Source organism: Exophiala bonariae (assembly GCF_035927105.1).
Source record: "Exophiala bonariae strain CCFEE 5792 chromosome Unknown scaffold_2, whole genome shotgun sequence".
Classification (NCBI taxonomy): Eukaryota; Fungi; Ascomycota; class Eurotiomycetes; order Chaetothyriales; family Herpotrichiellaceae; genus Exophiala; species Exophiala bonariae.
Genome location: NW_027042477.1, coordinates 1,014,708 through 1,042,170, shown reverse-complemented (window position 1 = coordinate 1,042,170; position 27,463 = coordinate 1,014,708). Strand labels below are relative to the sequence as shown.

The following is a 27,463-nucleotide window of genomic DNA, read 5'->3' as shown; positions in this document are numbered from 1 at the left end:
CCAAGAGAGAGAGTGTCTTGTGATGCTTCAAAACCAACCAAGTCTGCGGTAGCATTGAAACTCGTCTATCCCCACAACTTGATCAGATGCTGTTGTGTTCTCCTCCTCTTCTCACTTCTGCTCTTGTTGACTCTGTATCACCCATGAGTGTTTGAATTCCATACCAGTCTTACTGCTGCTTCGTCTTCTCCTAGCAATCATGCGGCTGGTTTCCGCATTTGCACTCCTCACGGCAGTTCTCCCTGCTATCGTCGAATCCTCCCGATTAACTCCTCCGGTCCTCCCACTCATTGTTCGAAACCCTTACCTGAGCACCTGGTTACAGAATGCTCGAGACACTCCTTGGGAAAGATGGCCTATGTTCTGGACTGGTCAAGAAATTGGCTTCTCTGTCTTAGCCAGTCTTCCTGGAGAGCGAACTTCGTTTCCCCTGCTAGGAAGACCTCATGATTCCTTGCCCAGAGAGGATAACCAGTAGGTCTTGTTTGAACAATCTGTAGAATATCATCTGCTCACCATCTCTGCAGTTACTCCGTGGCTTACCCCATCTACAAAGGCGCCCAATACGATGCCTCTACCACAAACCTATCTTATTCCCTCCCACTGCCATCGTCATATGCTTCTTCCAAGCATGTCGAAATAACGCTATCATTCTTGTCTCCAATCACCCCCACTTCCACGCTGAGGCAAGCAATTCCCGCCAGCTATCTCACTGTGTCGGTTTCTGGGAACGTTGATGTCGATATCTATCTTGATGTTAATGGTCAATGGGTCAGTGGGGACCGGGGCAGTAAGATTGTGTGGGACATTGAGCATACTGCCCTGGATGAGAGGGTGCATGGTTTTAAGACGTGGGTGGTCCGACGTGAAGAGGAGCAACTCTTCACCGAGTATTTCGACCGTGCAGAATGGGGCAGTCTACATTTCTCTGCTCCTGCTGACACTCGCCACGAAGCCGGAACATCTGCAATCTTGAGGCAGCGATTTTCACGCACAGGAACACTACAGGACTCGGTTGATCGTCGATTCCGCTCCGTTATGGATGAAGAGCCGGTTTTCGCCTTTTCCAAGTCCTTCCAATTCAATGCCAGCTCCCATTCGGTACACCATGAGGAGGTCACTTTCACAATCGCTCATGTACAGGATCCCGTCGTTCAGTACGCTGCTGCTCGAGGCCTGACAATGATGAGACCTCTTTGGAGTTCCTACTTCGATACTATTACCAAATTGCTCACCTTTCACTATCTCGATTTCCACTCGGCCCAAAAGCTGGCCTCTGAGTACTCGGCCAAACTGGCTGTGGATGCCTACAAATCTGGAGCTGAAGACTACGTGGACATTGTTGCCCTGTCTGCCCGGCAGGTTCTCGGAGCAACGAGCTTTTCTGGGACACCGTCAGATCCTATTCTCTTCTTGAAAGAAATCTCGTCCAACGGCAATTTCCAGACCATCGATGTCATCTTCCCGAGCTTTCCCTTCTTTCTGTACACCAATCCCAGATGGTTAGGCTATCTACTTGAGCCTTTGATTGAACACATGCTGAGCGGACAGTACCCCAATAAATATGCCATGCATGACCTGGGAACCCATTTCCCCAACGCTACAGGCCACCCCGATGGTCGGGATGAATATATGCCCGTCGAAGAATGTGGAAATATTCTTATCATGGGCTTGGCACTGGCTAATGCGTTGCGTGACGGTGCAAACAAATCAGTCTCGGCGAGTTGGCAGCCGATGAGTAACGTACCTGGTCCCGACCTATCTGGACACAGTCTCTCCCCTCTTTCGGTTGGCACTTCCGATGACATGCTTTACATTGATAACGTCTGGGTTGGAAACCCCAAGAGTCTGAAGGACGCCCAGAAATGGGTTAGTAGAAGCTATCGCCTGTGGAAACAATGGACTAGCTATTTGGTAGAGTTTTCTTTACTGCCTCACAACCAACTCTCGACGGATGACTTTGCTGGATGGCTGGCCCTACAGACAAATCTGGCGTTGAAGGGTATCATTGGAATCAAGGCGATGGCTGAGTTGGCCGAGCTTACCGAGAACCATGAGGATGCCAAATTCTACAACAATGTGTCAGAGACATACATTGCTAAATGGGAAGAGTATGGTATCTCCCGCGACAAGACCCATGCCAAAGTTGCATACGATTGGTATGGATCTTGGACAACTACTTATAACCTGTACGCCGACAGCCTCCTCTGTTTCCATCTCGGATCGAATCATCACTCTAAACAGACAGTAAGCATTGGTGGGCGCTATGAACACCAGAAGCCGTTGAAACCCATCAAAGGTGATAAGGATGGGTTCGTGCCTAAGCACATCTACCAGCTTCAGAGTGATTGGTACTATGCTGTGCGACAAAAGTACGGATTGCCATTGGATTCACGACATCTCTATACCAAGACTGACTGGGAATTCTTTGCTATGGCGGTAGCAGCACCCAAGGTTCGTGCAGAGATTCTACAGTCTGTGGCAAAGTGGCTGAATGAAACATCAACGGATCGGCCATTCACGGATCTTCACACCACTGAGGGAACAGGCGGTTTCCCTGGGCCCAACTTCTTTGCTCGACCGGTTGTGGGTGGACACTTTGCCTTCTTGACCTTGGAGCAGGCCTGTGGTGGAAGAGCACAGGAAGGATTGAAGTTCCTGGACGACAGTGTAACGAAAGAGTTGGACGTGGACCAGATATTGGCAGCTGAAGCAGCTGAAGCAATTGAGGTCAAGGAATTGTAACGATTTGGAATGTGATCAGAATGTGGAGGCGAGAGGACTGTTGATATTGCTGTCGCTATGCTCTGCCTGCAAGCCTTTCAATGAATCAGTTATATATGCTATATCTTCGTCCTTTGCCACAAAATGATATCTCTGCCATGTCCTCGGCAGAATCAGGAACCTTGACTCGGTGGCCGAGATCCAGTGTAGCTAAAGGAATTAGGCTTCTTAGGCGGTGGAAAGTTGCTCGGGCTTCCCCAGCTTAACCAGCAGCGATGCCCAAGGGAGCCAAATTGAGACCCTAGGCGCGCTCAAGGTCCCCGCCAACTGACCCTTGAAACCCCCCACTTGACGTGCGTGCGGGTCGGCTCATGCGCGTTAGTGCCAGGAACATCTTCGGCATCTTCTACACTCCAACAACACGAAGCCTGGCCAGAACACGATCTCACGTCCCATCTCGTGTTCTGTGATGGTGCCCACTCTAATTTGAACGTGCACCGCGACTTGAGGGCATTCATGTCTGGCTTCCACTTCTTCTTTCTGTTTCGTCAACCAAGTCCTGGATTGATTCGATATCCTCTGTTTGGCGCGGATACTCGACAACTCACATCCTTCAGCAAACATACCGAATCGGTGATCAAGGTCAATCAATAGGTCTGTGACATCTGATGCCAGAAACACGCTTGGGTGTGGCTAACTGGAAATGTATTGTAGCACAGTCTTTTCAACCAAAGATGAATCCCCTCGTGTCGCCCGCCAGACGCATTCTGGGCCAAAAGGATCCGAACGCGCCTCTTCTATCACCATCTCCCAAGAAAACACAACACGCCCACCCCATCCCAAGTCCTGCCCGTGAGCGGAGTAATCTCAAGCGACCTATTTCTCCCAGTTCTTCTGTCCCCCCAAGCCCTCGAGCTGGCCAAAAGAGGAAGATTCAGGAAACCGAAGACGATCTTATGCTTGACTCCCAGAACAGTTCATTCAGTCACCATCCGCTATCTCAGATGACGGGCATGTGGAGCGATCGATCCTCCCAAGATGCGTCCAGTCCTCCTAGGTCGATGGAGCTTGCAAAATCCACACCTCATACAGCCTTAACCTCCTTTCAAGCCTCCCAAGAAGAGTCTCAAGGGATCGAGGCCCAATTTGTCATACACGATGAACCGAGCCAAAAAACACTAGACAAGATGGTACGAAGTGCCTTGACGAATACTCCGCTCTCTCACTGATACCCTATAGCATGCTGTCGCCCTGCCTCAGAGCACATCACAGTTGATCCCGCCGTTGCGACCTAATCTCAACAAGGAGGCGTCCCAGATCAGTCTGAGTCTGTCAAGTCTAATCGACTTTGAAAATGATGACGACGATGAAGAGGACAATATGGACTTCATCGCAGAAACATCATCCTTGCCAAAGCAAAGACCACAGACAGAAGCTGAGACTAGGAAGGAGATGATGCTGGAAGTGGGTTATTTGCCTTTCTGTGTTTTCAGTCAACACCAACTGACTTTAATTTATAGAAAGCCGAAACTCTTCGAACTCGACTCCAACTCGCCATTTTCAAAGTCCAAACCAACCAAGTCACCAAACCTTTTGCGCGTCTGAATGTGCCCAAGATTAAGTCGCCATCTCCAGAAGTTCGCATTCACTCATCCTCTCCCAGATCATCCTCCACCATCAAGGCGAGGTCACTATCACGCGAGGTCTTCAGCCCGGAAACCATAATTGCTCGAGCCCGCGCCCGTGCCGCAATGCAATCGAAGCCTGCGGTCAGACCTCTTTCACAGATCCCATTTCCGACAATTGTTCCGACAACATATACGGCAAGATTCGCCGAATCAGCCGTGCAGAACAAGTTTCATGAATCCAGCCAGGAAGGGAAACTCGACCTACCTAGTAGTCCTCCATCGTCGCAAGAGGGGCCTGATGAGCAAAATTTGCCTAGCACGGCCGAGGAATTACCAGCCACCGAACCAAAAACTCCTGTACAGCTGTCAAGTCCGGTGAGCAACGCAGACCGAGACTCAGATCATGGGTCCATCTCCATGATTGAGCGCAAAATATCGACCCAGCAACATCATCTTCGCGAGGGTGCTCTCACTAGTAGTGTCGTCAAAGGTCAGGCGGCGAACGGGTTGCTTGAACTGATGAGAGGAAATGCAGACGCTAAGAACGGAGTGGCCAAGTCTGGTGGTGTCGGTATGTGTGGTTTATGAGGGTGTGGTGATCCAACAAGGGGCCTAGATCACGATGTTGAAGGTGTTTTGGGTTCCCATAGCGACTAAAAGATGGAGATGGCCGGTATGTTCATATCGCGTCTATTCTCACTTCCCCCTGTCGCACATGCTGCATTGGTTTTTAATTTGCTATTTCAGAAGCCAATGATGGATCTTCCTTTGAGCTTGTCTGCAGTTTGATCTTCTATGCCGGAAGGAGGTATCTGTCTAAGACCCATCTTGATCATTATTCCTTAACCTCGTCAGCGCAAAAGACTCCGCCTTTCCCAGTAGTGGTGTCTCAGTAAGTCGAGCGCGGTGGCTTTCTGAACATCGGCCTCACCCTTGTTCGGCGCTAGGACAACGCCGATCCGTGGATCCCACTTAGTTGCCTGGACATGATTTGTGTCTCTTGCACGGCTGTCTCTGATCACGAAGCCGCTTTTGATAGATTGGTCTTGATATTCGGTGATGGCGTCAAAAAATCTCAGTCGGGCCGGTATAGCATCGACGGTTCAATCACTTGTTAACCAAAGTATTGACGCAGGCGTCCCCTGTATTTCAGCACATATCTCCTCTCCCTCACAAGGAACCTTATGGACAAGCACAACCGGACTCGTCGACCTGTCAGCCAATATACCCGTCGCGACGAAACATGTGTTCGGCATCGGGAGCATCACGAAGGTCTTCGTTACCGTTGTAATTATACAGCTCGTCGAGGAACAGAAGCTCCATCTAGACGACGCCGTTGGCGGTCTTCTCCCTCGAGAGATCTATGAGGGGATCGAGAACGCCCAAGAAGCTACCGTTGCAACGCTGCTGAGTCACACGGCTGGCGTCGAAAGCTGGGAAGACGATCCGATATGGATCGCGCATGGCAGAGGCAGGGAACTTGACCCTCACAGGATTTGGAGCAAGACGGAGACACTGGACTACGTCCGCCGACCGAATCTGTCAGGTCCCAAGCCTGGAAAGTTCTCCTACTCGAACACGAATTTTACCTTACTCGGCCTGATCGTGGAGACGATAACGAAGCAGACGGCAGAGAGCGAGATCCGGAGACGCATCCTCGAGCCCTTGGGCATGGAGAACACGTACCTGGAAGGGTTTGAGGAGCCTATAACTCAAAGTATCTCCCCGCGTCGCTACCATTGGAACACGGCCGAGTTTCGTTCCTCGGCGGGGATATGCCCCGACTTCTCACTGCCCCGGAGCGATCTAATTGACGCAACCGGCTCGAACCTCTCCGTCGAATGGACAGCTGGCGGCCTGGTCTCATCGCCTTCAGATCTGATTACGTTCGGCGTGGCCCTTCGCGATGGCAAGCTACTAAGCCCCTCGTCACTGGATGTCATGAAAGACTGACGGCCCGCACGGGAGTCGATGGAGATGGGTCATGGGCTATTCCGCATCGAAACTCCAACTAGCGGTGGTAGGTGGCTGGGCCATTTTGGCGGTGTCCTCGGGTTCTCGGCCGCTTGGTTGTGGAAGGAGGATGGTGATTGTGTGGTGTGTGTTTTGGGCAATGTTGGTTCCATGCATACTGGGAAAGTCCCTTCAGGCGCGGCTGAGCTCGTGGTGAAATCCGACTTTCTGAAGCTCGCAGGCGATCTGGCACGCTATGAGCGATAATGAGTTTCTGAAGTTTGAACCCGTCAGGATGTCTTTACATGCATTCTTCACCCCTAGCGAGCCCCTGATAGAGCCTTGTATCCTAGAATTCGACGAGGCTGCAGCCTGATGGGGTGTGCCAAGCCATGCGTGAATCATGCACATGCTTTGTCTTTATGATTCACCGTAATTTTCCGCCGCAGTTTGGGATTTGTAGAAAGCTTCCTGATTACAATCACGATCAGTCCACTTTACGACGTCGACTCCTCCAGCACATTCAATATCAAAATGTCGGGGCCCATACCCTCATATAGCCAAGCATGGCGACGAATCGTCGCACAGACGATGCGATCAGTTTCCAGGGACAGTCCAGTCAGACCATTTTCTACCGCATCATCCAGTCTGCGGAGACAGCCTCCATCGGCCCAATGCCTGCGGATTCGACAATTTTCCACCTCAGGTCCTCGATTCAAGGCAGGTGGTGGTGACAAGCTGTACAGTCGCACAGGTGTACGTATGGCCGTTCGCGGTACGTTCTTGCGCTCGCTCCTCTGACTATCATTGTAGCCATTCTCATTCAGATCAGCGGCTCTCTTCGTTGGAACCGGTGCAATCATGATTTTCTGTTTCCAGTATGAGAAGGCTCGACTGGAGCGGAAACGGATCGTTGAGATGAGCAAGGGCTATGGCAAACCCAAGGTTGGCGGTCCATTCACGTTGAAAGATGTGAATGGCAACGAAGTCACCGAGAAGGATCTCTTGGGGAAGTACAACTTGGTAAGGACTTCGTAGTGGATTGTTTGGCTATTGTGGATGAACTGACCGTGGGATTTAAGATCTACTTCGGATTTAGCCACTGCCCCGATATTTGTCCTGACGAGCTCGACAAGATGGGTGAAGCAATTGACATCATTCAACAGCGGGCACCCAACTCGTTACGTTCGATATTCATCTCCTGCGACCCCAACCGCGACACACCCGAAGTTTTGAAAGCCTATCTGAACGAATTTCATCCATCGATCATGGGACTCGCAGGAACATGGCTCCAGACCAAAGAGGTGTGCAAGCAATATCGAGTATATTTCTCCACACCACCCGAGCTCAAGCCTGGAGAGGAAGATTATCTGGTCGACCACAGCATATACTTTTACGTGATGGATCCCGAGGGTGATTTTGTGGAATGCATCGGCAGACAAGATACACCCGAGAGTGCTGCGGCCGTCGTACTTCAGCATGTCCGGGATTGGAATAAGGAGGGCAAACCTCTCGATACGACGCCTTTGCCATATCTCAGCACATACAAACCACCGACAACCACGACATGAAGAGACCATCAGATATTACTATCGACTTTTGTACAGAGTATAAGCATGAGCATGAGCATGGCGACGGTTGCATACATATTATGGGATTCGGATATACTCCACTTCTTAGATATCACTGTCCTTGTGTACTCGTATAATCAAGAATAAAAGAACAAACAATGTAACAACAGTCTACAAGAAGGAGAGTATCCGAGATTAGAACAAATCCCAGAAGCCACTTTGCGAATGAGGACCTGCAGGCAAGCAGCAGAGAACAAAAACCAAAAATCCCAGATCGCGATTGAATTAGGATCTGGCGCCGTCCCATATCGTGCATAAAGGTCACGACCAATCCCAACGCTTCCCAGCCACTTGAATTACATTGCTGGGGGATGAAGTTCTGCAACAGGCAGGCCACGGCTCTGAATCAGGACATGTCATATGCAGGGGACTGGCTAGACACAGAATTGCACCCATCTCCCCGGTATGAGTGGAATGGAAGGGGTCGAAATTCGTCGAAAGTGAGGCGGTGAATCCGTGGACGTGGCTCCAGTTGCGGTGCTTGGATGCTGGGATTTTTCGTGTTTTGGGGATTTTACGTTTCACTTTGTGCGGGATCTAAATACCAGGTACTTACCGCGGGGATGGGGGACTTGGGATGACATGGCATAATTAACATTGCGACGCGGGTGGGAGGCAAGTCGTTTGGAAGTGAGACCAGAGAATACTACCTAAGTACAACTACGAACGACCTAAGTATGAGTGATGCGTAGTTATACAGAATTCTCCTCCATTTGCAAATTGAATAAGGGTGTGCGAGTTCTTCAACGGCTCAAATCACTGAAAAAAGAATTGAGTGCATCACTCCCACACTGAGCCATCTTGTGTGTGGTTGAACCCTCCTCACATACAAGCGAGTCCTGCCAAGTAAGTCTTTGGTGACTTGCAGCAAACATCAAGTTGGGGAAGTGGGATGCTATCGTATCTGAGTCTGTCCTTTTCTCCCAGTGCGAGTACAGAAATGTGTGATAGCCGAATTGAATGACTGGCAAATGACGTAGGATTTTCGCTTAGCTAACGAGCCGAAGATAGCCACTGCATGGCTTTCAGTTTCTTTTTTTTTTTTGATTTCCATGCGGGAATGTCCTGTAAGCAATGTGCCAGAACATTTCACCGCGGATCAAGGTAGAGGCCTCAAAGGCATACATACAAAGACTCACATTCCCAGGAAACCCATCATAGGAGAAAATTCTTCGTACAGAGCCGGCCCTGCGTTCTTTGGCAACTCCGACGATTTCGTGTTATCGAAGGCTTTTAATTGTTGACATTTGGCCGGGCAATCGTCTGCGTAAAAGATCCAGATATGACTTCAGACACACCTGTTACTGAGAAAATGGCGAGGAATGGGGTGACCGAGGCCAGCACGTCGGCCACGAGCACTGCAAAGACTTCTAGATCTTCTGTTCTCGATCCCGCCAATTTTCCTCAGACACTCGAATCCCCCACAATCTACATATCACTCGTCTACGACCCCCTCGACATCCCAGCATATCTGAAATTCACCCGATCGGCCAAAGCCGGAGCGAACATACTCTTTCTGGGCACTACTCGTGATAACTTTGACCATCGACCAGTCTCTCGGTTGTCGTACTCGGCATATCCCTCCTTGGCATTGAAGTCACTGTACGCGATCGCCGAGGATGTGCAGAAAAAGCATGGACTGGAGAAAGTCGCCATCGTCCATCGCATGGGGGAGGTCAAGGTCGAAGAAGAGAGTATCGCCGTTGCCGTCAGTAGTGGGCATAGAGCTGCGGGCTGGAAAGGAGCCGAAGAGATCCTCGAACGCGTCAAAGCTCGAGCTGAGATCTGGAAGAAGGAATGGTTCGCGGATACGGGGGAGATGGAGGAGGGGGTTTGGCGTGCGAATAGAGATCGCGACGCCCAGGGGAATATCCTGGAGAAGTCGAATGCGTGAACTCATAGAACAAGGGATTTCTCTCGACCATGCCCTTCCCCCATGGTGCCTGTGGACCGCCTGATCGACTCTTTGGGGACATGGATCCATTGATACCCGACAATATTGGCCATTGCCGCCTTTTAACCCTCGGACCAACGAGGCTGAAAGCAACAGTGGTACCCACAACCACACGTGGCTTGGATTCTCTCTGCTTCAGAGTGCATATGAGCAGTAGTCTATGATGGAGTTACAGGGTATGACAAGATTGAGCCTGGGGAGCGACATGTGTCGTTGTGTCCCATTCCACAGAATATCTCCCCTCCCCTATACTGGATTCAATATGCTCGCGCCAGGGCATGAAGGACTTCTTGTTCGATCATTGCTGAGATCATTGCGCTACTGCTGGATTCTTTCTCTCCTCTACGACGTCTTACACGAGTCACTGCAAGTTGTGTCAATTGTTCAGACGACCTTGACAAGGAGAGAATCTCATGATCAGAGGGCAAGATCGGCTGACAATGAGCGATAACAAGAGTCTGAGCGACTGGAAAAGAGGCGATGGTGGTGACGACCGAGAGTCGAAGTACACATTGAACCAAGCATTATATTCCACCGTCGGAGTTGGGGCTGGTGCTGAGAGGGGGCAGTTCAAGACGAAACGGCAGTATTGAAGGGTGTCGACGTTATTGCTTATTTTTTTTAGGAACGTGGATGAATTGTATGAGACTCTTCTATCCTTTCATAAGTGACAATAAGAAGCCTGGGCCGCCTATTTGTCTGCGGTACATGATGGGGACATTGAACTCAGCTTAGCCAGCATATCAGAGAATTTCAAGCGAGCCACTCACTCCCACATAACAAGTGATTGTACTAATCTCTGCATTGCTGTACTCTTTCCTGTTCAGACAGGAGAAGATCGGCACTTCATGAACAGGCGGAAGGTTGATTTCAAGTCATACTCAGAAGGCAAAAGAGATAGACATTAGCAGTAGCTCGAAGGTCTTGGTCTTTGTACTTGAAGGACAGAGTCCTCTGGAAGGGGGCCCGTGCTAACAGACGAGGCTGAATGCGACAGTAAAAACACCACAGCTAACCAAGTGCTCAAGCCCAGCGCTCAGGTATCATCCCTGGAGGATCTGGTGAGTTGGCTCCCACGGGCGCGAGTACGGTACGTCCTATACCTACAACGTAGACAGGCTCTAATGGTATATCAATTGATAGATGCGAATCAATCCCTAAATCAGCTCTGGACAAAGTTCACTGGTCCATCTTGCCCCAAAGATGGCGCAGTTGGCGGGCACGTTGATTGACCACTCCTCTCCTACCTACCGTAATCAGGCTCTTTAGCATCGGTTTTTGTAATTCTTCGACTTGAGGTTTTGTTCTTGATATCTGGTGCAGTTACTGTAGCTGAGGGAGATGAAACTCTCCAGATGAGACTGCAACATTGCATCCTCGCGTAACTCCACTTGCGGGACGCTGTCGTAGCCTCCAAGCACCTGCAGGATGGTTAACAGGTTGTGGAGGTGTAAACACGGAATAATCGCAATCTCATTCAGGCTCAGCATTGATCAGGTCATATTTGCCGTCGCCACAAGCCCGGTACATAGCGCAAGGACAAATCCTCTTCACACATTGAACAAGCTTGCTCACTGGAACAAGATCAACACGGTCAATGGTTCGAACGTGGTGGATAGTGGGAACTCCAATAGATCGGAGTTCCCTTGGTGGTGGTAAAGGTGGCTACTTTAGGTCTCAACAACAGTGTGCGACAGATATGGGTTGACGGGTGCAAGGCTGATCGCACCCATCCCAGAAAAGGGGGTGAGCCTATCCAAACGCTGTCGCTATCACTTTGACGTTGCAAAAGGGATCGGTGGCATGAGCAAGCGCTGTACATTCATGACAGGTGAATGACCATACGGACAGACCCGTGACTTGTTGCCAAATTCGAAATTCAGGTGGCTGGGGAAGCGAGCTATTGCAAGCCCTCAAACGCCCATATTTATGCTCTGCTTCTGCAGGATGCGGGGTGCAAGTAACTAGCCTCCATCAAAGATTTGCCGCACCGTGCATAGCCATGCGAGCAGATCACCAAACTATCCCAGGGACTATTGAACCCAAGCTGGGGGAACTCAAAGTTGGGTTTCCGAAAGGACAATATTACCATACAGAAAGGGTGAGGGGTGACGTGTGTTCACGTTTGTATATGATAGCCACTTGCTGAAGAAGCCTTCCTGAGCAGGCAAATGTCACGAGCGAAAGGTTGCCTCATGCGAGCCTTCCGGGTTTGCCATTTGACAGTTGTTTCAAGGCTGCAAATCGAGTCTGCAATGAACTATCGAATGCAAGTCAAAACAGCACATTATTAGCGTCGTGTGCGTGGAAAGAAGCTCAAGAGGTGAGACAAGGTTGAATGAAAGTTTCTCCAACACGATACGTTGGGGTGTCTTCTTCGAAGCTTGGGCCCAGCCTTCGATTAATTTTCAAGGTTTGACCCCATTCTTCGTATTGATAGAGGAGTTCTTCTTGTCGACAACGGCGTTTGGTTCGAGACTGCCTGCAGACTGCAATAATGATCTGCTTTCCCTCGAGACTCGAGCTTATCACGCCCATCCGATAGTCAGTTTACAGCGGTGTATTCCGCACTGCGTACCCATGCGATCAAGGCGCGAATCAAATGGATCCTGACAAGCCCGGCTTGCGCCATCATTAGTGCCTTGCTAGACTCGGTCAAACGCTGCGCACTGCGCAGTTTCTCAGGCTATCGCGACAACGGTTGTCGAATGACTACCTTGAATAGGTAATCGCAGTTGAATACGAAGTAGCTGCAAACTCTGAGCGACTAGTGCGAAATGTCCATGTCGTTGCTTGCATGTTTTTCAGCTGTTAGCTTGAAGACTACTTAGTACGAATTGACTCATGGTGAGCGAAGCTCCTGCCTTACCTCTAGGAGCGACGAGTAGATAGAACTTAATTCTCCCTCGGAGCTTTTCTCATCCGCACCATCGTGAAACTACAGAGTGAAAGGGAGAAAAAAGCTTTGGTCAATAATCTATTCTGGATAGTACGAAGGTACTTAGTTCAGAGCTCTTTCAATGGATAGTGCTGAGGCATCCAGGAACAATGACGCTCATCCCGCAGCCATTAACGTCACCAGACAGGAAGGTCCAGTAAGGGAAACAAGAACCGCTTTCAACCCTAACGTTAAGCATTTCTCATCTCCTGTCAATCTTCATGCCGCAAGGGAATGTAGCCCAATTGTCGTGTGTCTAGAAGGCGGAAGCAGGAAAAGTTACTGCACGTCAGATGGGGTCGATATCCTGTTTCCCTCCCTCCTTCAGTCCATGAAATGAAAGTCCATGACAGCTTCAAATTCGGCTCACAGGGAAAAGGGCCGGAAAGCGAAGGGTTCTTGCATGTTCAAAGCTACAGACTTGGAAAGTTGGGTAGAACTTGCAGTAGGTTACGGAAAGCCAAGCTTCAGGTCGATAGGTTGAATGCACCTCTGACGCAGTCTGATCCTGGCAAGATCCCCGTTGAAAGCCGACGAATGGGCAGCTGAGGTCGAAGGGTTACAGCCCTATATGATCCTGCCCGCTTGCAGAGTCCAGTCCCACTGTGGTTTTTTGTTGCGTTGGCAAGCGACTCCTCCGTCCCTCGTTCTCGTAGCCCGTCAGGTCTGTCGATAGACGGAGTAGGCAGGTAGCTGAGCTGACTGGAACTCAATAGCCGACATTACTGTTTACAGCCTCTGATTTGTCTTGTGATATGATCTTGCACGAATTCTCACAAAGCCATCTGGTGTTCTCATCGCCGCGGTGGCGTGCTTAATTCTCTTACAATGAATAAGCCGGACTTATGAGTCTGTGAGTATGATGATGACATGCGATCTCAAAGGTTACTTGGCTAGGGATACCAGGTACGATTACAAAACACAATCCTGCGGGCTGCGGATGGAGCTCAATCATAGCGGACAGGGGTACGGTTCTTATTTGGCGGGGAAAAGGCCCAAAAATGAACCTTTTTTTAGAACCTATCGGAGAGACAATCAACCCACCTGGTGGTTCTTTGAGAAGGGGTCAAAAACTCCAGAGTGGCCGATGTGTCAACCCACGGAGCTGGGATCCCCTGCTTACCCGATTACGTTCTCTAGTCGACACGTACAAGACGTGGGCGTCACCATCGACGGCTGCCTACCTACCTCGTACTGTTTATACGAAGAATGTCGGTGTTGCTGTTACAGTCGATATGTGGTCTCAGCACGGCTGATCGGCTACGGTGCCTCGCATTCGCCGTGGGGTGTGCACGCACACGTCGCCCGACGATTCCGGAGTTTCAGGGAGGATACTGAGTATATCTATTCTTATTGAGATATGAGAACCCTATCACGAAATCCGAACATATGGTCCTGTCGCCACAAGGCCAGATTCTCTCCGCCCAATGGCAATTTAAGTTGAGCAAAAGGGATGGGCCGTAAGGGTTGGAACGGAAAGCATTATCGTAGATTCGTTCGTACTACGAGTACGTAGAGTGAAATAACACTCGGGAGCGTTGGTGAAAGAACGCCGTCGTTGCTGTTATCGCCAGTATCGATAGAGTGGATGTAGCGGCCAACCCTCAGAATGGGACTCTCCACAAAGTGCACGTTTCGGCGCCCATGCCGCAAGACCGGCGTGGAGGATTTGGGTTGATGGCGGTTTCACATGGCGTATTGAACCTCGTGACTGTTGAAATAGCGCGTGTCACCAAAAGACATTATTATTTTCGGACCTTGACGTTGTTGATATCTCCCGGCGTTTCCTCAAGCCCAAGATCATCTATACGGAGAATTGCGTTGTTGGTGTTGGAAAGTGAGACGATATGAGACTTGGCCTGATCAGCCAGAGCCAGATCTTGAGAGACTACGAACGTTTCAGGAGAAGCGAGAGCCAAAGTGCTTACGAATTGTGCAGTCGAATGCTGATCCACAAGTGGCTGATTCACACTGTCTACCACACCGGGGGCCGCGCTCGATGGTGAGGAGGACGGATAAAGGCACTTTCGGACATGGTTTGGTAGGCGCCAAGGTGACTAGGGCTTCATTCTTCGAGCCCTGAAAGAATGGATATGGTGATACGGAGAATAGGCCTGAATGTGTGCGTACCACCCTAACAAGCGAGTATCCGTATCCGTACAGGGCTGTCGAATATCGGCCAGTTGTAACACGTTGACCTCATTCGCATTCGCTGAGTGGAACGAGGGTTAGGATTCGGGACAATATCACAGCGCCAGCAACGATGGATCAAGACGGAGCCGTTCAGCCGCATGGCAAATGTCTGTGGATATCCATGTGGATTGGCATTATGGACGAATCTGGTCATTAGGGGTGCACGAGATGCAGATGAAATTTGCACTCTTCTCGAACAAGCTCACGAATCGATAATGGTAGCGTGTAAGCCTAAGATTCGAAGTCAGACACAAGAGGCGAAAGAGGACAAGCACAATCTCTTGCCGTTGATGTGCTGGAGCGGTTGGGGGGATTATCAGGGGCGCCAAGCCAGAGGTAAATTGGAGTCGTCGAAGCAAAGCAAACTCGAAGCTTGAAGGGGAGGGCATGTGCATTCGTGTGCATTTCGAAATTGGGAATATGATGATGGGAGAGGCTCGGGACGTTCTCATTCTTTGGCTCATAACATTACGAAGTACTTACCTTCTGGTGTTGTTTGTTATTATTGAAACTTGGACCAGCAAGGTTTCATGAGGATCAAGTGCAAGTGTCATTTCTTGTACGACCGACTCCGAGTCCTTCGATGGTGGTATCATCGATTCGGACATGAATTATGCTCCGTCAATCCTGTCAACAGGCAAGCTTGTTTTCTGGGGACCATTGATTAAAGGGGACAGGATTGGGTCAGGTGGTCCACCACTATTCCCAATACCGCCTGATGGCTTCCTGTGAGGCGCTTTTAGCCCGGTGGTCGGGCTACAAAGTCCGTGGAGGTGAGGAGTAGCATCCTGGTCCATGAGCTAGGATCAAGATTGCGGCGCAGGCTGAGGGAGTCCACTCAGAGGACTAGCGAGACACGCTACGGACTCAATTTAGAAACAATGCGATTCAAAGAAGCAGGGCGCCCTGGTCACATCTGGCTCGCCATCAAGGCTTAACCGGGGCTAGTGCCAATCAATACTCTCGAGAGAATGAGCTAGGTCGCGTCTAAGACTATTTTCAATACCAAGCTGCCTGTTTCATGTTGGTGCTTAGTACGAGTGAGGTACTAAGAGTTCAAGTCCTAACGGGCAGGTGCCAACAGCCCTGAGCCTTGTGTTGGGAAGAACGATTGTAACGGTACATGAATTAGAATAGGTACGGGGTACCACTCTTGTAAACTGTAATACAGTACCGACATGACCGTGCGGGCTGAACTCTCTCAGGCTGCTCATCTCCCTCTTCTTGCTGGCCTCTCCGGCATACCCATAACATCATGCTCTGATGGTATTCATATCATGCCGTTGCAGAATGAGACTCCGTGGCGAGCAAAGCCTCTTCTCACCACATGGTTCCTGCAGTCCGTACTCCGTTAACATGACACGGGGCCTTAATGAAGCCCAAGTCCCCAAGTGGTGACGCTAACGAACACGGACACCAGACCATGCCGGAAGGGTACTAAACACTAGACCCGAGGGGCCCGCCGTCCACAGCCTCAGCCCCGGCTGCCGGTGCCCAGTGTGCATCTTGCCAGGAGCAGTGCCAGACTCCCGTGGCCACTGGCCACAGGCCACAGCCCGAACTTGGGCTTGGGGGAGCTTTCTCTCTCTCGTCTTTGGTTCATCCCTCATCCCTAATCCTAATCCTCGTCGGTCATCCTGCGTGCGGATCTTCCAGCTCCCATGTCCTTTTACCGTGCCAAAGCCCTCCTCCTGTGCCTGCCCTTGGCCTGCCCTGCCCTCCTCCACCCACACCCCGTCCCGTCACCATCATCTATTCACATACACCCCGTGCTCCCTGTCTCTTCTCTTTCATCTAATCCACCTTCCCATCCATCTCTCTTGTTGTTGTAATAGCTTTTTCCCTCCCCTTCCCGTCCAACCCTCCACATTCGTTACATTCTTTTCCTCTTCAAACGCTCTGGCGGCTCCAACATCTTGGGACAGCTGGGAAGTCGCAAGTGGTTACGACTCCCACTCACGTCCACAGACTCCTTTACCAGCTTTGACCACTTCCCTAGCTGGCGACCATCGTAATACATACCATCACCACACCGCGTCTTCCACCATGGAAGACGATTCCAGGAGCAACGGCATGCTGCGTCCATTCTCACAGCCCGCCTTGAACTCCAGATTCCCCTCGTTACGGCGCCTGAACTCGACCGAACCCTACCGACATCGTTCGTTACCTGCCGAACCCTCCCCTGGCTCCGACCGTGCCAGCAGTGAGATTACCTTCGCTGTCCTCTATGACGATGGTCCAGACTATCACGTTGGCCAGTATGACGACCAAGGCTCCATGCGATCTCAACACAACCGACCCGATTCCATGGCCTCATATGCTCCTTCTTTCCGGACTCGAGACTCGAGACTGGTCAGTGACGACCACTACCTCGACCGCAACCAAGATTTCGTAGCAAATCAGAGGTTACTTGCCGAAGGCTATCTCAACAACAACGACTCCCTCTATGATCAGTCAGTCCCTCGTTATCCCACTCAGTCAGAAGAGACCTTGGCCATGAACACGCTTCACAACTCATATCCCCGGGATGAGAAGCGACCACTTACGCAGATGATGTCCCCTCCTCTTGAACGAAACCACTCCAAACACTCCCACGAGTCCTGGTGTACCTGCGAAGAAGACCATGGACACGGGCATGGTCCCACTCCCCTCCCCGTTCAGACTTCAACCGACAGGAAGGATCCTGCCAAGTTCGATCTTGAAGGTCAAAAAGGGCCAAAAGGCCCAGGAGGGCCAGGTGGTCCCGGTGGTCCAAAAGGTCCCGGCGGCCCAGGAGGCCCAGGAGGATGGAAGCCTCCTTCAGACCAATACGAGGTATGTGTTGAATCATTGTAAGAACTCAGGAATGCTGCTATTGACACGCTTGATAGGTCACATTCAACGGTCCAGACGACCCACTCAATCCCAAGAACTGGCCTTCAAAGAAGAAGTGGGCTGTCACGGCACTCACAGCCGCCTTCACCTTCTTATCGCCACTGGCATCTTCTATGGTTGCGCCCGCTATCCCCCAGATCATGCGCGACTTCGACATTCCCGCCACAAACAGAATCCAGGGACAGATTGTCCTCTCCATCTTTGTGTTGGCCTACGCCATCGGCCCCATGTTTTTGGGTCCTCTCTCCGAATTATATGGCCGTGTGGTGGTTCTACAACTTTCCAACGTGGTATTTCTTGCCTTCAACATCGCCTGTGGGTTTGCTCAAAGCAAAGAACAGCTTATGGCGTTCCGCTTCCTCTCTGGTCTTGGTGGCTCTGCACCCCTTGCCATTGGAGGCGGCGTACTGGGTGATTTGTTCAAACCTGAAGAGCGTGGCAAGGCAATGGGTCTCTACGCCATGGGTCCTCTGCTCGGCCCTGCTGTCGGCCCAATCGTGGGGGCTTGGGTTGCCGAGAAATCAACCTGGCGATGGATGTTTCACGCCTGTTCTATCACGACCCTTTTCATCCTGGTAGCAGGCTTCTGGAAATTGAGCGAGACTTATGCACCATACATTCTACACAAGAAAGCCAAGGCTATCCGCAAACAAACTGGCGATTCGCGCTACTGGGCTGATGGTGAGGGCGAGGTGAATCAACCCGTCTGGAAAAAGGTCGTCAAGACCATGGGTCGCGCTTTTTCAATGTTGTTCACTCAACCAATCGTCGTGGTCCTGGCCCTCTACATGGCTTTCTCATATGGTGTGCTTTATCTTGCTCTCTCCACGTTCCCCGATCTTTACAGAAACGTCTATGGCCAAGGTGTCGGCATCTCTGGCCTCAACTATATTTCTCTCGGTCTCGGCTTCTTCATCGGTGCACCTGTCTGTGGAAAGTCGAGCGACAAGATCTATCAGAAGCTCAAGAAAAAGGATCCTCGTGGCCAAGGTAAACCCGAGTATCGTATGCCCTTGGTCATTCCATTTTCCTTCTTGGTTCCAATCGGTCTGTTGACCTACGGCTGGTCTGCCCAAGCAAAAACACACTGGATTGTCCCCAACATTGGGTCTTTCATCTTCGGCATTGGTACGATTGCTGCCTTCCAGTGCGTAACTACCTATCTGGTTGACACCTATGCTCGTATGGCCGCCTCTGCAGTCGCTGCTGTCACTGTTCTCCGATCCCTTGCTGGATTTGGATTTCCTCTGTTTGCTCCATTCATGTACGATGCTCTGGACTTCGGCTGGGGCAACACGGTATTGGCTATTGCTGCCATTGGTATCGGTGTTCCTACGCCAATCCTCCTGTGGATGTTCGGTGAGAAGCTCCGAAAGAGAAGTTCGCTGGCCTCGAAGGGTCCGCCAGGTGGTCCAGGCGGTCCAGGCGGTCCTGGAGGTCCTGGAGGTCCAGGCGGCAAAGGTCCAGGTGGCCCCGGAGGCCCAGGAGGTAAAGGTCCAGGTGGTCCAGGTGGCCCGCCAGGTGGTCCTGGAGGAAAACCAGGATTTGGACCTGATGGCACCCCAATGGGACCTCCTCCACCATTCCCAGGTGGCCCAAGCAGAGGTCCTGGCCCACGATAAATGGTGCTTTGATGCATCATGTGAACGACCACCATCAGCAATACACTAATATAATCTCATCATGTTCATCACCCTGTATCTATGTCACATGTCCAATTTCACTATGTTATCATGGTATGAGCGGGAACGGCGTTTCTGGTTTCGAAAAGGCATTGGGATGGTTTAAGTTGCGCAAGAGCGCAGTGTCTGGGCCATACACATTCTGAACGAATCTTTTGTGTCGGATCTTTTTTTTGAATATGGAGAGAGAGTCTCGAAGTTGGTGGTGGTGGTTGAACCCCAATGGAATCGACGAAAGAACGAAGGGATGGGAGACGGAATCTTTTTGACTATTTGTTTTCTTTTCTGTCGACAAAATTCAGCAAATCAAACAGACTCAGCCGCTCCAAGTCGGGCAGAAGGCCAAGTTCAGCCAGATGAAAAAGAAATGTTGCATGATCAATCGGGGTTCTTCTACTATGCTATCTATCGAGTCAATCAATAAAATTAATGTGTGACAGTCTATTTGCAAGTCCGCTGGCTATCTGACATGCACATGATTCACTGTCTCTCGCGTTGGTAGCCTCAAATCATGTGAAGGTTTTCTGTATGCGGTCAACAGGACGCGCCACCAAGACACGTAGCTATCTCCGTTTTGAGGTCCATACTTAATTCACCGCTCGCGACATTTCATAGACGTCACTCGAGCACATTAGAGGTAACAGTCAAGTGCACTGGCTTCACAATCACCAACGCATCTTTCTGATTGTGGCAACAGATCAAACAAGTTATCGCCAATCTCGCATACAATTTCACAATGTTCCAGATCCCTGGAACAGGGAACTGCGAGAAAAGCCTAGCGAGGAGCGAAAATGCAAAGCGATTTGACGGCGCAAGTTCAGATTCGCAAAGTACAAGGTACGAAGTAGGTGCGGACATCCGCATCTTCTTCTGAGAATCCTATAGTTCAAAGAAACAAACCCCCTCGGCTGTCCTTGGAACAAACAAACGTGTGGACTGTGTGAGATGGGATGCCCAGTCAGCTTAGTCGTTGTAATGTGATGACATGCAGGCAAAGGCCCAGTCAGATATGTTTACAGATGGCAGGAATGCCATTCGAGGGGAGGAGGGGACTCAAAATAGATGGGGCTGCTGCTTGGATAGAAACAAACAATCAATCAATCAATCATCATGTGGCCTTCCTCGTTGTCGACTCTGAACTTATCGTTACTAATCGCTGAGGCTTGGAATATCAAGGTATGATGGCCATTTGGCAGTCGAGACTCCGCCAGACGTGTCGCGGTGATGAGTCCTTCAGGACTGGTATTCTTCGGGGCCTGGTGAGATGTACAGACGAAGTATGAGAGATCTCTCGATTTCACAAGTCTGATCCTGGTGCCGAGCCGTGCATCATGGTGCAGCGATCCAGCGTTTGGTAGTCTGTAGACGAGGAATAGTTAGTCCTCGGTTTGCCCGTTGACAGCGACCCTGGACAGCCTTGCATCGTAAGGCAGATTTGTCGATTATTGGCACCTGCCTACAGCCTACAGTATGTCCCATGTGGACGAGGTGTTGGCGTATTATCTGCCAGACGAACCCTGATGTCGTGATATCGGCATGTTCCAGGCCCAAGGACTGGTTCTTGCAAGGTTCTTTCCTTGATGGGTATCTTGCACAAACTTCGCCGAGTGTTGGGGGCGGAACTTGTAGGAGGGGGCGGAAAGGATTCGTTATCGACGGGGCGGTTTCGAGCCTCCCCCAGCCTTGGTTGGCTGGGGATTTGTCTTCATGTCGCTCTATTCCGTACGAGTGAGTAAGAGTACGGGTGCTCGCTGCATATGAAACGCATGGAATAATACTAAGCGTGATTTGCTCATTTGTAGACCTTGTTTGCCCAGCGAGGGTATCGTATCTACTCGTAGGTATGTAAGTACCTTGTATGTTTGAGCTGCATCAAGTCCTTGGCTAAATGCGCGCGGTAGCCAGAGCATGCGAATACGAAGTGCCTGCGGCGAAGTGGAACCAGCTTTAAGAAAAGTCCGCTTCGTTTCATCTTTCTTGCCTACGGTGTTTGCCGAGATTTGATTACCACGCGCGCGTAGACTATGAATTTATTATCCAGCGCGACGAACAATTTAATTCGATCCCCGAAGGAGAGCGGAGCTTCGGAGAAAAAAAGGAAACGAAAAAGGAATGTCTGGTCAGGGGGTAGGCAGCCTTGTGGAGTTCCCAACATTTTGGATCTTCACAGAGATAATTGTTTTCAACATTACATTCTCTCGATAATAAATACAATTATGTTACGTTTGAGTTGCTATTCATCTCTGCTTGGTACTTAGATGGCCATGGCAGGCAATAAATTCTGAGCTGCTATTCGAGAGTGCTCAGTGTGCGTACCTGAGCAAAGTACGCTTGCATTCATGCGTTTCTGTTCGGATCTAGGCATTATGCGTGCCTGATGACAGTAAGTCTCCAATTCTGAAATCCGATATCACCTGAATGGCAACAGCCATCATGATGATCAATGCCCAACAGTGTTGACGACTTGGCGACCTGAAATCTTCCTCATGATGTAGCCTCGCCTACCGAGCGACTCATGACACCTGACATTTGAATTTGACGGGTGTTGAACCTGCGCAGCGAAGTCTTCACGCGGTCAAAGTTCCCTTGTACTCATCGCATGATAGGTTGACCTAGCGTGGGTTTGCGACCGATGAATCTACCTCAGCGAGGCACACTCAAGCCCGGTCCGTTCTAAACAGGTACTTGCCAATGGAACCAAAGCCTAGCGCGTAATTGCAGTATTATAAAACGCCTGAGTTCATGGCAAAGTGCCTCAAGCGTACGGTCAAATTTATGGATGGCACAGGATTCGGCGAATAAAATCCAACCAAGCATCAGGAAGTGTGGTGCAAGGAAAGTGGCTCCCAGAACGACCTGAGCAATCGCCATGCAATAGAGGAGTGACCGCAACTTACCAAATTCCCATAATACTTCGCCGAATAGCAAAACACCAAGCGAGAAGAACTGTGGCATTTGTGCTGCGTCATAAGCGAGCATGACCTTGCAGAAGAGCCATGCAGCAAACAAGATCCAGAGGTGGCCGAAAGCGTCCGTCAAGAACAAGTCAGGACGAAACTTGAATTTAGCAAGAGTCCAGGATCCAACCCGGGCCACGGAGACCAGCTCTGGCCAAACAATCTTCTCTGAACCTGGGAAGGGGAAGGAACCGAGGTATGTTCTGAGGGCATCGCCGAACTGGCTTACATGCCACTGATACTCGGCTGGTGTGAGATATGGCACTGCCAAAGCGAGGTTTAGAACGGCGAAAACACTAATAGATAGTGTAACCCATTGCACAATGAAGCGCCAAAGGATATTTAAGAAGCATTTGAAACACATCTTTTCTGCGTTTTCCTCGGGGGCAATTAGGTCGAAGGTTGATTTGTTCGAAGGTGTGTTATAGGGAGGGGGGAGAGAGAGAGAATAAGTGGCAATGGAGATCCAGTGATATTTATCAATTCCAGAGAACTCGTCTGAGGCAGCTACTGCTATCGAGTTGGCGGAGTTTCTCAGGCAGTGAATAGAATGGAGACACAGTATCATATTCGATAATGAAGTTCGATGAACAATGCTCTCTTTCAGGTTTCAACAAAGAGACCAGCCTCTGCCTCACAGAGTGACAAAGAATTGACATCGAGTGACCAATGATCTTGCCTTAGGGAACCCTGAAAGCTTGTAACGCGCAAAGTCTTTGGTTCTAGTGCAACTGGCGCTGTTCTTTTGGATATTCCTTGTTCGAGGTAGATAATGCGGCGGGGATTAAAGACGTGGAATCCGGGTCACATCGATAATTTTCGAAATACTCGTAGAGATGCACGTATCCTTCGCATTGTTGGAAAAGGTTGTCGTACAGCTCACAGGCAGGAACCCCTTCGGCCATGAGGAGTCGAATTCCCTTGCCCCAGGAATGGTTCAGATACTCGGTCATTAGCTGGCGAGGGGATGTTGCAGCCAGTATAACTCCCGCTCCATCTAGACGGCGCGTGACGCATTTCCTTTTGTCGTTGTGGCACTTTCGCCTCGTCCGATTAGGTTGATGGCATATTTCAAGCGCTGAGAACGATCTTCAGGCTTGGGCTCCTCGTCGTAATGACCGAAGCAGCCAGACAACCATCTGTCAGGTAGTTGCGATATCATAAAAGACCTAAGATCCGTTGGAGATGCGTTTATATTGAAAGCTGATAATTATTGTTGACCGTAATAACAATGTTAAGTCTCCTCACGTAGAAGATGGTCCATTTATATATATAGGATGTGAAGTTCTCCTGCGAGGATAGATCAGTATCAATCTAAAATCCCTAGATAGTATCGAGATAAAGGGGTTGCAATGAGAACTTACCTCTCAAATATCACCATCATCGACCTTCATACCATAGACATGATAGTAGACCATAGGGGAACCAAAAGCCACCAGCCCGATGAGAATTTCACCTACCATCACGATGATAGGAAGGTTATTGAGGATGAATGGATGCAGGGTCAATCTTTCGAAAGACCAAGCCATCTTGACGAACGTGTTTAATCGTTAGGTTTTCGAAAAGACCTTGAGGAGTCTGCGAAATAGTCCTATACTGGTTATTTTGAGAGAACCAGCCCACGTCCTGTCAAGAAGCTGTGTTGAAGAAACAAGTAAATTAGGATGAGCAGCAATATCAAGCTCATATATTTATCCTCATGCCTGAACCGCCGGCCCAAGGGTGTGTAGGGCATCTTCGATCGAACGATGAGCACTGGGAAAATGTTGATTGATGTATTCGGGAGGACAAAGAGCCGGACAATGAGAACGTGAGTCGCAATATTCAGCACGGACATGATGGGTATAACAAAGAATGGATGTTGACGGTGAAAGATCAGGAATGAAGTCGATGACATGTTGAGCCCTGCTTTATACACTCAAGGTATATGTAGTAGCGCGTACAAGAAGGGCGACTGTAGTTAGTCGCTTTTGCTAACAAAGAAGACCTAGCCAAGCACTGGCAATTGAGGCAGTGCTCCTCGACTTGAAAGCATGATCTAGGTTCATTGTTGAGACACGTTGATCGGGTTCATGGATCTGCTAATGAGTAGTCTCCAAAGCATGCGTGGATGATGACATATGAGTACAGTCTCGTTGCTAACATGAACCATCTCCGACTGTTCTGAATAGATCGGCAGAAATAGTGGTCATCGGATGGAGTTTGACAAGGGTGTCAATGCGCGATTGATACCCAAGGGCCAGGCATGTCTGCCGTGTGTCCTGCACCTGGATTGACCAAGCTGTCATGGGAAGCTGAAACAGACTGTGGGCAGAGATATCTCTAGATACCACGAATTGGTTGACTGCAGCATAATTCGTCTCAGGGGCCCGGAAATAAGGCTCCTTCAACAAAAACAAAAAAAAAACAGTGTTGTGCTCCACAAGTCGCTCGGTAAGAGCAGGTGTTCATCATTTGCTGGCTTGTACTGCATCTAAAACTCATTAGGCCGAGCCTTTACCTTTACCCTCACTTTGCAAAGCTTACCTATTGACACAATTGAGTGCTGGAGCGACTCACTATATGCCTCGCCCCTTGATCGATTTCTCAGATCTGTAATTTGTAAGGGTAAGTTAAAGGATTGTTGAATGCCCTTGGAAGTCAGGACCTTGCGAACGTTTTATCTCCTCGCTCGCTAGTTGCAGCGTAGTTCAGCCTAGATGACGCCGGCGTACGGTCATGAACAACAAAGATCAACGCATTCAATGCCGTGAAAATAGCGCATGTCTTTCTATTGCGGAGAATTATCCCCAGAGTTGATTGAGCTGAGTGTTTGGACGTAGTTATTAGTAACGTCATGAGGAGGCTGTAGCTGCTAGTGTCAACCCCTTTCAAACATCGGGACAAAACTGAAATCTGAATTCACAGGAATTGTTGATTGATGACTGATTTTGAGTATAGGTGGAGTCAATTGAAGTTCGCAGCTCTTTTCAATTCCCACTTTCTATGCTTGATTTATGTACAATGCAGAGAGCAACATTCTGGGTCCGCGTGCCATCTCCAGAGCAGTCCTCTCAAATTTCGTTCTCGTGAAATTGACCAATTCGATTCGAGAATTTATTTGGGTTTGGCGTCACCTTTGGCGTTAGGATTTCGGGGATCATTCTTGAACTCGTCCGCTGTTGCGTTGAAGGTTAGCAGTCCACACGGTCCAAAGGAGCTCTCTCAAAGCAAGAGGGTCAGGCGATCACTCACAGCCCATCATGGCGTTGGCGCCAGCATTGACTGCGTACAAGACAATTAGGCCTGCGGCGTAGAAAGGGATCATCGGCTCGGCTGTGAAGGGGTCAGTTGGCTTTTCCCATGAATAGTGATAGCGGTTCTGAACTGACCAACTTTGCCGGGGAACTTCTTGGGGATCCAGCTAGGCATTCTGACTTGATCTGGTTGAGGAATTGGTGATTTCGTGTTGGACTTGTCTATCAGGGTCGAGCTCTGCTTGAAGCTCCAAGTCTGCAGCGAGCTTTTGTCCGCTCTTGGCAAATTTGACGAGTTTGTTTTGCGCTTACATAAGACGCGTCTCTCCCTAAGGAGCGGGGAAATCGCAGCCTTGTTTACAACCTTCCCATAGTAAATCGTCGCAATCAAGTTGACGATAGCAGCATCCTCTCTTACACTCGAGATGGCGTCTCTAGGCCCTGCAGTCTCCTCATTGCGATCATCCCTATCACTCCTCGACTCTAGCATATCCATACTGGACGAAGGGGTGTCCGACTTCCCCCGCCTATGCAAAGTCCTCCAGACCCAACAACATTTCGAACTCCTGGCCGAACCAACACTTCGAGAAGCTCAACAGTCTTTGGTTGACGAGATCGTACCAGCCATCCACCAACTCGTCTCCACAGCTGAGAGGCACATTGATCAACTCGTACGAAAAGAGGAGAGCCTCAAAGCACGATCTGAACTCTTGAATGGGAGGTTAAATACCAGTAATAGCCGGAATTCGAGTTTCGGCGGTTCTACGCAGCCTAAACGGACTACGGAAAACACAACTTCCACAACTTTGAGTGAGTCGAAGCTGCTGGAGATGAAACGACTGCAGCAGAAGAAAGAGAGATTGCAGTATGCTATTGACAGGTTGGAGCTGCAGTGCAAACAGAGGGAGCGAGAGTTGAGGAAAAGCATGGCCTTTGTGAATGATTGAAATCATGGTGTATATGCCAGTTTTTATCACTGTTGGGTGCATGAAATCTCCGCGAGAGCAACTCTCTCATCACAGGCTTCTTGCTGTAATCAGAAATGCCAGTTTGCATGCCTCACAGACGGCGCTCTGCCGAAAGGGTCCCTCTCGCAACGGAATTCGTGAGGCCCAGCGAAGTCACCATTTCTATACACAACCCGATCGGTTCAGCCATTCGGTGTGCTGACTGGACTTCTTCGCACACCGGACTGCAATCGCGAGGAGCTATTCTGAACGAGAGTGTCTCAAGCGAGTGGCCTACACAGCATCAGAGGACCCTATCCACTACTGTGATTCCTCTTGCCCGATAGGAGATGACACCCTGGATGACACCCTGAACAAAGGTGGAGGTGGCAAACTCGAACGACATCCATGAAGGTGTCTATGGGCAGTCATGTCAGGCTGACCGGTTGTTATCAATGAAGCTTCCTAGGCTATTGAAATAGATTGGCGGCAGATCTCGAACCAACAATAGAAGTGAGGCAGACGGAACCCTGTCGCTCTCGCCATGAACTACAGCGACATGAAGAGTCCTTACAAATCAGTGCTATAACATTATTGATTTGTTGAGGTAGTCTGAACAAGAAGTAAATAAAAGAAATTTTGTCATTGAAGGAGGACGGCGTCTCGCTGTTGGCTACTGAATTTATTCCCATCCTCTTCATATCCGAACGCCCCCGTGATGTTCTATTGACATTTGGGACCACTCT

At 49.9% G+C, this 27,463-nt stretch overlaps 8 protein-coding genes across 8 annotated transcripts; 7 read left to right on the top strand and 1 right to left on the bottom strand.

Moving 5' to 3' along the window:
* Positions 1-199: 199 nt before the first annotated feature.
* On the top strand, positions 200-2,745 carry LTR84_004891 (uncharacterized protein; the record flags this gene model as incomplete). The annotated part of the gene is made up of 2 exons (XM_064848464.1): positions 200-474; positions 528-2,745. The coding sequence occupies 2 exons, from the start codon at positions 200-202 to the stop codon at positions 2,743-2,745; spliced, it is 2,493 nt and encodes an 830-aa protein (XP_064711088.1).
* Positions 2,746-3,458: 713 nt separating this feature from the next.
* Positions 3,459-4,940, top strand: LTR84_004890 (uncharacterized protein; the record flags this gene model as incomplete). The annotated part of the gene is made up of 3 exons (XM_064848463.1): positions 3,459-3,914; positions 3,964-4,188; positions 4,245-4,940. 3 exons carry the CDS (start codon positions 3,459-3,461, stop codon positions 4,938-4,940), a joined length of 1,377 nt encoding a protein of 458 aa, XP_064711087.1.
* A 78-nt stretch (positions 4,941-5,018) lies between these two features.
* Positions 5,019-6,305, top strand: LTR84_004889 (uncharacterized protein; the record flags this gene model as incomplete). The annotated part of the gene is made up of 2 exons (XM_064848462.1): positions 5,019-5,025; positions 5,530-6,305. 2 exons carry the CDS (start codon positions 5,019-5,021, stop codon positions 6,303-6,305), a joined length of 783 nt encoding a protein of 260 aa, XP_064711086.1.
* A 534-nt stretch (positions 6,306-6,839) lies between these two features.
* LTR84_004888 (uncharacterized protein) lies at positions 6,840-7,876 on the top strand (the record flags this gene model as incomplete). The annotated part of the gene is made up of 3 exons (XM_064848461.1): positions 6,840-7,061; positions 7,119-7,328; positions 7,388-7,876. 3 exons carry the CDS (start codon positions 6,840-6,842, stop codon positions 7,874-7,876), a joined length of 921 nt encoding a protein of 306 aa, XP_064711085.1.
* A 1,342-nt stretch (positions 7,877-9,218) lies between these two features.
* LTR84_004887 (uncharacterized protein) lies at positions 9,219-9,830 on the top strand (the record flags this gene model as incomplete). Its single annotated transcript, XM_064848460.1, has 1 exon — positions 9,219-9,830. The coding sequence occupies one exon, from the start codon at positions 9,219-9,221 to the stop codon at positions 9,828-9,830; it is 612 nt and encodes a 203-aa protein (XP_064711084.1).
* A 7,237-nt stretch (positions 9,831-17,067) lies between these two features.
* On the top strand, positions 17,068-19,517 carry LTR84_004886 (uncharacterized protein; the record flags this gene model as incomplete). Its single annotated transcript, XM_064848459.1, has 2 exons — positions 17,068-17,835; positions 17,892-19,517. The coding sequence occupies 2 exons, from the start codon at positions 17,068-17,070 to the stop codon at positions 19,515-19,517; spliced, it is 2,394 nt and encodes a 797-aa protein (XP_064711083.1).
* Positions 19,518-25,630: 6,113 nt separating this feature from the next.
* On the bottom strand, positions 25,631-25,945 carry LTR84_004885 (uncharacterized protein; the record flags this gene model as incomplete). Its single annotated transcript, XM_064848458.1, has 3 exons — positions 25,631-25,692; positions 25,769-25,849; positions 25,906-25,945. 3 exons carry the CDS (start codon positions 25,943-25,945, stop codon positions 25,631-25,633), a joined length of 183 nt encoding a protein of 60 aa, XP_064711082.1.
* Positions 25,946-26,195: 250 nt separating this feature from the next.
* LTR84_004884 (uncharacterized protein) lies at positions 26,196-26,717 on the top strand (the record flags this gene model as incomplete). Its single annotated transcript, XM_064848457.1, has 1 exon — positions 26,196-26,717. One exon carries the CDS (start codon positions 26,196-26,198, stop codon positions 26,715-26,717), a length of 522 nt encoding a protein of 173 aa, XP_064711081.1.
* Positions 26,718-27,463: the final 746 nt, after the last annotated feature.